We start from the raw sequence: 12,109 nt of genomic DNA on the forward strand, positions 1-12,109 counted from the left end.
CGAACTTTCTTGGCTACACCGGATTGGTATCCAGGATGTGCTAAAATTTGTATTTTTGCAATATATACTCTTCAAAAAAAGTAGGGGATATTCAGAAACAAAACAAAACTGCGGAAATGCACTGCTGTTTTTATTAGAGATAATCCAATGTTTGTTAATAACAGGCCAATTGCCTACACATGAACATAAACAGTTCATATGCGCGGCTTATCTGACGGCCCCATTTCACTCGCAAAGAGATACACCGTCAAAAGTGAAAATGGACGTTTTTGATTTTTGTCTTAATAATGAGTAATTGCTCCACCAATCCTCAGACATTCAGCAATTCGTCGTGATATGCTCCTAATCAACCGTCCAATCATGATTTGGGGCAATCTTACCCACTCCTTTTTGCAGTGCCACGGCCAGTTCCTGCAGTAAGGTCGATTGACGTTGACGTCGACGAACACGTCTCCCGATCAAATTAAACGTAACACACTAAAGCAAAGATACACTAAACAGTAAATCTTATGCAAGAACCGATAGGAAAGCAAACATGGATAGGATAAACCAGCACGCGGCAGTTTTCATCAACCCTTCCTTGAAGTGTCAAATTTGACGATGAACCCCTCCCACGTGTATGGCGCTATTGCGTGTCGCATGTGCAGCTCAATGGTTCTGTTGGGGCGATAAGTTCTTCATCTGTGAACATACTCTCAAAGCATGTCAAGTGTCCATGGCTATTTATAATATCACAACCTGCATAGGTATTTACATTTCAATATCCCCTACTTTTTTTAAAGAGTATATAACAAAGAGCACACTGACCAATTTGTCTATGTATTTTAGTGGCAGAAGAATATGACATGAATCATGCCAGACGCGGTAAAGCTGTAATTATAAGTAATGAGAATTTCCCGAACTGTAGTTTTTTAAAACCATTGAATGGCTCTCATCACAGTGTGGATCACCTGACGCTTGGACTACAAGATCTAGGCTTTGAAATAGATCCTTATTGTAATTTAAGTAAACGGAAGATAATAGAGAATCTTGAATCAGGTGAGTAATATTATATTTATTATTTAGAAAATGTCTTGAAACGAAATGGCCAAACCATCTATATTTCAAATTTACCAGAGCAGACCTTAATATAAACTTTGGTCTCAATCCAAAACTTATATGATTTGAACTTAAAACAGTAATATTGTACATGTCCCCTGTAGGTCGCCTGCCAGTCACCTGTCTCTCCCACATTTGTTAAAAAAACCGACTTGAACATTCCTTACTTTCCCATGCTCTGGTTACTTTAACTTGTAGGACACAGGAGAGAGAGAGGGAGAGAGAGAGAGAGAGACTTTCGTGTTGCACCTGGAAACTGGACGTAGGTTTAAATTCACGCCCAGTCTCCATATAAAGCTGTTCATTTCTTTAAATACTTTGGTACATTCAAACTGCTAAGTCGCTTGAAAACTAGAAAAAACAATGTACTTTTAGAGAGACTTTCGTGTTGCACCTGGAAACTGGACATAGGTATAAATGCACACCCAGTCACCATATAATGCTATTCATTTTGGTACATTCTAGCTGCTCAGTCGCTTGACAACTAGAAAAACAATGTAATTTTAGCTGCACATGAGCGGGATTCTAGTAGTTTTAACACCGTTGTCTGGCAGCTGGGGTACTTGTTCTGGAACTCCTGTGATTTCGGAATACACACACTTGATTGGTTTTCTCCAGCACCTTAAAGGAATCATTACTAGATAGAGTTCCAATTTTTCAATGGTTTATTTCTTAGAGAAACGCCTATATACCAAATCATTAGAATGTCTGCGAATTTGAATGGTATACCAATATTGTCATATTTATAAAACGAATAAGTCTAGTTTACCATTTATGTCTTTCTACACGGTTATATATGGAGTAAGCACAACTGGTACAACGTGTGGTATCTTAGAAATCCTAGATTTTTTCATTGAATAATGAATCGTTGAAGTGTACTTTTAAGTCTATTAAACCCCTTTGAGTACATTAGCTGATGTTGACGGGACTCGTGGATGGGGCAGCGCGTAATTACAACACATGCGACGACTTTCTATTACATGAAACTACATAGCTAATAATTATTTGTTGTCCTATTTTTTTCCAATGTTATAATTTGTATTTGGTAGTTGCTGCTGAAGATCATAGTGATGCTGATTGTATTATAGTAGCTGTAATGTCACACGGTAATGAAGATGGTGTATGTGGTACAGATTATGATGGTGTTAGAAATACGGGACTTGTTGGTATAGCTGATATAGTAGACCCGTTTAAAGGAGATAGATGTCAAAGTCTGGCTGGTAAACCGAAAATATTTATAATGAATGTACGTATATTTACTTAAATTTGAAAGTGATTGAATTTGAAAGATAAAGTAGATGATAGTACAAAAGAAAGTTTTCATGGGTTCAAAAGATGTAATTCTCTTTAAATGATTCATATATTATTAGAATATATATTTATGACTAATCAGCTTGTTCTCATTGTGTACACGGTAAAGATCAAATATTGATTATTAGATAAATATTTAGATCCCATTAATATTTCAGACTAGGTAAATCGGCTATCTCTTCGTATATTGACGCTTGGTTTGCCAACTTTTCTGAAACCTGTAGGATGATATTTTAGACGAAAACGATATTGAGCCTCATTCTTCACTGTGATGCAGCTAAAACTTTCAGCAATGCGGTTTAGAAGAATACAAATTCGATGCTAACAAGTTATTACTATTTATTTTGTCTACAGGCGTGTCGTGGTAGTTTTATAGACCAAGGTGTTGAGGTGACAGATGGCCCTGGAAACCATATTAAAGACATCGCAAGAATACCAGTTTCAGCTGATATATTAGTTTGTTTCTCGTGTTGTGATGGTGAATATAATATTCATTTCTTGTGTCAGACGTATAGATATTGTCTTTTGGTCAACAAAACTCCCCAAATGAAAGCTTAAAAGAAATATTGTAATTAAATTTTTAATTTCTTTATATGACATTTAGAAATTTATATACCCAATATACACAATAACATATTATGGAACACAATAACTATATGATTTACATCGACGTTTCGCTGACGTTGAGAGGACACTCAAGAAAATGTCGTTTTTAATGAAATAGTAATTGTGCATGTTCCATAATATGTTATTGTGTTTATTAATGTTAATTGTAGGTGATTTGACTGTTTAAATCAAAAGCTTCACAAACGTTCATAACGTCCATGTTAGGATTCTCGCTTCCAGACGGAACGTCAATAAGATGATCAAACGATGACCCGCGACTCTTTGAAACTCAAACAAAAAAAGCACGGTTACATACACATCACTGTTTATAAAAGCATCGTTTTCTCGGCATTTTTCAGGTCATATATCCCATATAAATGAAGATAATGGATCATTCTTTATATATTGTTTGGGTAAAATGTTATATGAATATGGTGAGAAAGAAAGCCTAGCAGATATTTTACTTATGGTGAAAGACAGAGTAGCTAAACACATAACCAGAGTAAAAATCAACGGAAAAGTCTGTGCGTCGTTACAGATGCCAGTTATTGATGATACATTACGCAAGAAAGTTTTCTTTGGAAAACGTAGTTGATCCAGGATTATGAAATGTCTGTTAATCAAAAGTTTAATAATTCTAAATGTCGTCACCATCTAATCATTAACCGGTAAATATATCCAGTGACGTTAATCCGCTCTTAGCTGACCAGGAGTTTGAAATAACATACTTTTTCCTTGACAATCTTTGTTAAACTATGGAACATTTTCGCTTTAAGTATTCATGCTTATACTCACATCACATCGCTCATCTAAATATGTCAAGGTATAACTTTTTTAAAATTTAAATCAAACTATAGAATGTGAATAAGGGTATAACTTTTAAAATTTAAGTCCAACTATAAGCTGTGAATAATGTTTTGTGATTTTTTGTTATTTACTTGAGATAAATGTGCATAGCTAACTGTTGTGTTTCAGTAAATAAAACGGCATAATATTACAATTTTATTGTCTTCTTCAATGTTTTCTGCGTTTGATAACAAGAGAGAGAAAGAGAGAGAGAGAGAGAGAGAGAGAGAGAGAGGTGGGGTTTAACGTCCACTCGACACAAACCAGGTCATTTCGGGACTAAGATATGGTTCAGTTTTGTTTAAAAAATGCGCTTGCGCGTAGGGTTCTTTAGCAGTGGGAGGAGACCGGAGTACCCGCAGAAAACCCACGAGGTTGGACAGGCGACCCTACTCCTTGTCACGTACAACCGGGGAATCTTTGTGTTGTTGAGAGCTGTGGAATATCAAGCAAAGAAAAGGTACGTAATGTGCCGTTGTTTCTCTTCCATCCAAAGTAAAAACATTCTCGATCATGAACATACCCCATGCTGCAACATGATTAACCAACAAACTATATTACACCAAGTTATTAATTTAGAATGAAAAGAATAACAAGCCGGTTAGATTTTCATTGTCAGATTAAATGAAAAAGGTATAATGGTGGGAGTAGACGGCAGGGGAGAGAGAAATGGGGTTTAACGTCCACTCGACACAAACTAGGTCATTTCGGGACTAACACATAGTTCAATTTTTTTTCAATAATACGCTTGCGCGTAGGGGTCTTTAGCAGTGGGAAGAAACCGGAGGACCCGAAGAAAACCCACGGGGTTAGACAGGCGACCCTACTCCTTGTCACGTACAACCGGGGAATCGAAACCCCGCCAGTTGACTCAATGACAGACCGTATGATAGAGCGCGCGCGTGCTAACCATTCGACCATCCAGCCCCCCCCCCCCCCGAGACGGTAGGACAGTTACACCTGACCACTAACTAAGTTTGTATTTGATATACAATTAGTCCAGGTAAGTCTTGCAACGTCAAAAAAAGAATATTACAAGGTTTGTGTGAACCTATATCTTTGATAATTACTTTATCAGCGTTCTCAATCCCACCAGTACACCACCAAAATCAATTAGCCCAAATTTGGTTGTAGGCCTACTGTTAATCGTATGTAGTGAGATATTTTTCCTATTTCATTTTTTTACGAACTTTTTTAGAGTAATGAATTCAAATACAGCATCCACATGGAGAATGACGGTCTAATTCGTGCCGTACGAATATGATATACAGTTGGCTACTCAAATCGGTAAATGGATCCGCGAAAACCTGAATATTAAGCACTTCTTCGATGTCTGGCACGAAGCTATATTTGTTTTATTTGTAGCTTGATAGAGTTTGAGTCATAAAACATACCATTGGCATATCAAAGTTGACTTTTATGTCAGATTATTATCTTGGGAGTTTCTAAAATAAATGTTAATTATAACATTAGGAATGTCACTGTTTCTTCCATGTTTGAAAACAAAATTGATGACTCTTGGAGAAGAAAAACACTGTGGCAGTATCAATCTCTGTATTCCATGTATAACGAACCATCTCTCTTGGTGTTCAGCGACCAGAGACGAAGACGATTCGGCGCAGTTGCTTTGCCAATCACTTCCAGAAGTACCGCCAAAAAAACATTTAGTTTGGTAAAAGTCGACAATTAATTATCTCTTGACTTCATAGATGTTCGTAGCGGCGTCGATAACAATTTTACACCCATCTTGTTGTCTTCATAGAAAGCGGATTGTTATACAGGTTTACTGTTTGCTTACTCCATTTTATTCTGATCTAAAGGACACGGGAATATGGCTACCACGACTGTCTTTGTTATTGTATCATAAAACAAATTCTAAATTGGATCTTAAATTAAAAGGAATTACAAAACCAATTATCCCATAGTCAGTTGTTATATTTAATTAGGAGGTTAAGGAATCAGTCAGGCGTTAATGAAAACACACCCATAATTATATAGGTAATTATAGGTACATGTATGTTTAATTTTCTGATTTTCTTCCTTCTGTTATCTTTGCTAAATGTCTATATTTAGTTCATACGATCATTTAAGTTTCTTGTGTATATGTATTTCTATTTCAATTCTGTGTTCTTTGCACGTTTTTAATATGCTTGTATTTATATTTTCAGTGTTTTTGGTTTTGTTTGGTTTTGATTCAAAATCTAATGGTGCTTGTACATCCTCAATTACCCGAAGACCCCGAGTTTAAAAAAGTCCGGAAACTCCGGCTACATAAGATTTAGATAAAGAGCTGACCGGTCTTGCTGTAATAGTTCAATAAAAGATAATGCAAAATGAATATTTTGAAAATTTCATTCAAATTTCTTTATTCTTAGAGACATTTTCACAAGATGTGGCATAGATTGTTTATTATCGTTACTACGCTACATGTTAGTCGAGACTTAGCTTCGCTTCGCCATTTTTAAAATAACACATTAAATCGCGACCATGTTTTAATCCGTTTAAATCTCCACCATCCGATAATCTAGAGAGTTGATTATAGACTTGTCATGTGAATAAATACCTACATAATAGTTTATATAACGTTTGAAGCCAAAATAAAGACCTGCAACAGGCAGATTTAGGTCTTACATAACGCATCTTTAAGTGCCACGATACTATATTTACATCCGTACAGTGTCAACGTCTGGTGTGGTTTCCCCTGTCCAGTGTTGCGAGACGGGGGCATGGCAAGGAACAACCGAGATCCTATGCACACGTTGACGTGCACGTAAAATAACCCTTGACAGTTGGAATTCTAAATAAGAGTAGGTCTTAGCCCGGACACAATATCCCTCATAGCGCACCACATGACGCGTGTCATCTTCGTTAGCCGAGAATGTTAAACTTAAAAGAATTTTTTTTTCGTTCCTTGTCTAATTCTTAAGGTTAACTACGTAGCTATATTTCTGATAGATTAGATATTAAACCAAATTTGGAGACCAATATTAGTCATTGAAATAACCCATTATATGACACAAAGACATAGTCTAGCTCCATGACAGTTGCAATCCTTTCCCCTGGATATGTCTTGTAATAATACTAGAAAACTGTGGAAACGATGTACCCCGTACATGAAATATCTTGACCTGTAAGCCTATCATCATCATCTATGTAAACGATTAATAGGACGGTTGTCTATTTTTCCTTGTTATATAGGCTACTATTTTTCTGAACATCTGAAAATTACACTCCCCTCTCAAAATTTTATTCTCAACTTAAGATTGGAAATAATAGACTTATACTCATCGTGGGAATTGGGTGAATGGGGATTGGGGAGGAAATGTGCCCTTAAGGTCGGGCTTGACAAGGTGTAGGATCGCCCGCCAAATTTCATGGGGTCTCTGGGATATAGGATTTTACCAAGTGCTGAATAACCTGCGCGAAAGGGGTTATGTTAGTTTCGAAATGAAATAATTTGTGTTGAGTAGAGGTTAAACATCTGTTTATCTATTTTTAAATTTATGCGAGCATGAATAAAACAAAATACCATATAAAATACTATATTATAAGTTTGTTGAGATATTCCAAACAAAAGAAATGATTTTGAATGAAAATAACATGTAATCCATTTGACAGCTGATATGTCCACAATAGCATAAACACAAGAGAATTCAAACCAGGCAACATAATAGAGGATCTTCATTTTATTGACAGACTATGTTTAATATTCAATTAGCTTTATACTAACTAAATAACATACCTACATAAAACATATTATTTATTAATAGAAGATTTGCTCGACCCGCGATTCTTAATCCACATGTCACTCTGTTGCGTTATATTTTTCTATGCAATACAAACTTTTGCATGTACAAATATTAACACGGTAGATTAGGGTTCAAACAAACTTAAATGGTATGAATACCAGGTGTGTACTTCTTAGTAAGTTGTATTAAATCTTATGAAGAAAGTTTTTATATCAAGGTAAGAATCGACAAATTAGACAATTTCTATTGTTTTTATTATACTTGTCTTGATTGTTTATCATATTTGTAAATACAAGTAGTCTACAACATTATTTATCAACATTTTTGCTTTGGTTATTTATCAATATTTATTAATGCATTAATTATGAATAATACCAGCTTAATCAACAATAACGTTATAAATTTGTTTATAAAACTGTTTTTTTTTTATAATACATGTACTCAAAAAAAATACATTGATAGTAATTCTATTAGCATTCAACATACCAATGTTAATATTATATAGCCATTTTATAATTCTCGTAAAGTTATAATGGTGTTTTAGCGTCCAATATACAAAGGGTTATAACTTATTTATGAAGTTCCTAAGTCGTCGCCTAGATATCAAAATCTGAATCAGAAGATGCTACGATAAAACACCGCCACCTTGTTAAACATTTATTATATTTATATAACAACATTTAACGTCTTTATCTTCTAGATTACAGAAGGACAACACATATACTTAGGAAGTAAGTTTTTCAATATTTTTTTTACACCCCTTTATATCTCAAAGAGCTACTTTAATATATGTGGGGGGGGGGGCGTGGGACAGGCTAGAGGGGACTTCGAAGGATCTATAAAAGTATTGAATTATAAATTGTTCATTTCAGTGGCATCTGAATATAAGATGGATCACCCAAGACGCGGAAAAGCAGTCATTATCAACAATGAAGAATTTCCCCATTCTAATTTGAGACCTATCAAAGGGTCCCAAAATAGTGTTGAATGCCTCACTAAAGGTTTACAGAAACTTCGTTTTCAAGTAGAAACCCATGATGATTTGAGTAAAGCAGAAATAATGGACAGACTCCAAAAAGGTATAGAGTGCATTCAAGAGAGAATAAAATTAAGAGAACGGTTTTACACAATATGCTGGTCTAATTAGTTTACTGGCACATTCCTTTTTTTTCAATGGACGAAATGAATGTGGATTTCTAAATATTATATATATATATATATATATATATATATTTATATAGTATTGTGTGCAAGTAAAAAGACCCCCTTATTTCGTTTCGTCATTATGATCTGGTAAAATATGATTACGGAATATAAAAAGAAATACGAATGGAAAAGCACCCTTTTTTAATCAGATAGTCAAAATACTTCTAAAAACTTACTAAAAATCTATTTCTACTCGGTTTTGATGTTTTAAAAGATATATTCCTGATAATGAATTCCAATTTAATCCACTACTGTTTTTCTTAATTTAGTGGCTTCTGAGGATCACAGTGAAGCTGATTGTCTTGTCGTAACTGTGATGTCACACGGTAGTGAATATGGGATATGTGGAACTGATTATGGTTACAATGATGATTATACACATGTTCATATACACGATATAGTTGATCTGTTTAAAGCCAACAGCTGCCGTAGCTTAGCTGGAAAACCTAAAATATTTATTATAAATGTAAGTAGTGCGGTTTATTACTAATCCAAGATATACACAAAATACTCCACATGGAAATCGAACGTTTGTATTTCGTCGATAAAGAATCACTATGTTAGTTGTACAGGATGAAGATACTGGTTTGTAAGAGTCTTTCACTCCGCATTATCCAGTTTTATTCACTAAAGATTAGCTTGGGCCACTACTTTGGCTTAAGGCATGGAATAATATTCGTTATCACACACGTAATATATTTCTTATGTATCTAGGCATGTCGCGGTAATATTATGGATTCGGGTGTAGCAGTTAAAGATAATCTTTCCTGTTTCTTCAGTCGAAAAGATGAAGAATCTCCTCGAATACCAACACCGTCTGATATTCTGATATTTTATTCCTGTTTTAAAGGTAAACATAAAGTTACATTAAGATAGACAAAAAAACAAAAAAACAAAAAAAAACAAACCCACACACACACGCACCCCCCCCCCCCTCCACAACACATGTCTTTTAAACCCAAACTAGCATGTGGTATACTAATCTTGAGGAATCATAAAGTTTTCTGTGTCAAGTATCTGTGCCTTTTAAATTAAAAACAATTTTTAAATTAAAAACAATCTTTAAATTCTATGGTAATTGTGGCAAACCTTCTTTGCTCCTTATACAATTTTGACCAATATGATTCTGTGTGAATGCGGCTACTAAGACACATTTTATTTGTCATATTCTTTTTGTCACAGAAACTTTGTCCATGTAAACTTAGCCACATTTTATTCGTTCTATATTACTAATCTATATTCCAGGCCATGTTTCCATCGCTAATGACAAGGAAGGATCGGCGTTTATTAATTGTTTGGGAAAAGTGTTGTATGAATATGGAGAGTTTCTCCCACTTAGTGATCTTTTATTATTAGTGAAAGAAAGAGTTGCAGCAGATATATCGACGGTAAATATTCGAGGAGAAACCTACTTATTGGTAGATATGCCAACCGTTTCTACCGACACGTTAAGAAAAAAAATCTGTTTTATGAAAAGGAAACTGGTTTTATAAATATAACCCAAGCACAAACCTGTGAACATAAACTAACCGAAAAGACTTTTTCAATAATAAAATGCCATGAAATGAAAATAATATATAGCAAAAACAATTATTCAAAGATTACACAAAATTTAACTTTTGTTAACAGATTCATAATTATGAGTTTATTAGTTTTTGTATGTCTAATTTTTGTTTTTGTAACTTTTAAATGTAAAATATCATATTTACATTGTAATAGATAATAAAGTTCCCTTATATTCGCTGTTCACTTTTGTTATTAAGTTAAGCTAAAAAGAAAGCCGTAAAAAGTTAAATTGTGTAACGTTTTAAGACATGTGATATTTTCGTGCTACAGTTAATTTGGCCGTCATTAAGTAGTACAATCAACTACGGTAAAGGGAAACTTTGGGGATCTTGAATGTGTACTTATTATCTGCTGGTTCGAATAATGGTACATGTATATGTCATGTATGGTCTAAATTTAACATTAATTTAATTCATTTAAGAAAAGAACCTAGGTGCAAAATTTGGTAATTATTTCCCTTTTAGTCGATTTATAGCAATTTGTTCTATCTCCCTTTCCCAAACTTTTGCAACCTTTTGCATGGCACCCTTTGTTAAATTTCTGTCCAGTTTTGGTGAATACTCATGAATTATGGGACTTACCTGCTAAATACATCACAATCTATATATTCCTTTGACCAATATACACTCTTCAAAAAGGGGATATTCAGAAACAATACAAGACTGCGGAAATGCACTGCTGTTTTTATTAGAGGTAACCAGTGTATGTTAATAACAGGACAATTGCCTACACATGAACATAAACAGTTCATATGGGCGGTTTAAATGACGGCCCGCCCCATTTCACTCGCAAAGAGATACACTGTCAAAAGTGAAAATGGACGTTTTTGATTTTTGTCTTAATAATGAGTAATTGCTCCACCAATCCTCAGACAGGACTCATGGCTGGCCAAGGCATATGGACAATTTGGTGACGCTGGAGATAGTCATTCACGAAAGGAGCGCGGTAAGCACTGACATTATCATCTTGAAAGATGAAACGTTGAGCAAAGGGCAGAACTATCGGTGCCAGGATGTGGTCACGGTAGTACACACCGGTGACCCTTCCTTAAACAATATGCAAGTCCGTTCTGCCAGTCATGGTGATTACTCCCCACACCATAACAGACCCACACCCGATTCTGTCATGCTGTCTGACGTTAACGTTAGCATGACGCTCATTTACACGCCTCCAAACGCAAGCACGACTGTCGGTGAAAATCTGGACTCATCTGAGAACATTACACGCGCCCATCGACGATTACCCCAATTTCTACACTGCCTACACCCTTGACACCTGTTTGCCATGTTCTGGCGAGTTAATGGAGGCACAACGTGCGGTCGTCGCGCATGCAAATGAGCTGCATGTAGCCGATTTCTAATCGTTTGGGGTGTAACTCGAATTCCTGTAACTTGGTACAAGTTTACAGAAAGCTGGCTGGCTGTTTGTCATCGATTTCGCAGGACCTGTGTACGAATGTATCGATCTCAGGCTTGTGAAGTGGCTCTAGGACGACCTGAACGAGGTCTATCATCAACATTGTGTGTTTGTTGGTACCGGTTCCACAGTCTGCTGATCACAGACTGTGACACATTAAGCATGTTGGCTACTTCTTGCTGTGTGAACCCATTTGAAGCATGCCAATAGCACGTAGACGTTCATCATGTTGAAGACGTCTCATTGCAAAAAAAAAAACATAACACACTAAAGCAAAGATACGCCGCTAAACAGTAAATCTTATGCAAGAA

General features: G+C 35.4%; 1 protein-coding gene across 1 annotated transcript; it reads left to right on the plus strand.

The window, feature by feature from the left end:
- The first annotated feature begins 7,662 nt into the window (after positions 1–7,662).
- Positions 7,663–10,559, plus strand: LOC126810934 (caspase-3). Its single transcript, XM_050536338.2, has 6 exons — positions 7,663–7,827; positions 8,311–8,341; positions 8,483–8,689; positions 9,086–9,282; positions 9,531–9,666; positions 10,062–10,559. Coding segments are annotated over exons 2-6 (789 nt in total). The 5' UTR covers positions 7,663–7,827; positions 8,311–8,340; the 3' UTR covers positions 10,310–10,559.
- Positions 10,560–12,109: the final 1,550 nt, after the last annotated feature.

This window comes from Patella vulgata, chromosome 2, assembly GCF_932274485.2.
Source record: "Patella vulgata chromosome 2, xgPatVulg1.2, whole genome shotgun sequence".
Lineage (NCBI taxonomy): Eukaryota > Metazoa > Mollusca > Gastropoda > Patellidae > Patella > Patella vulgata.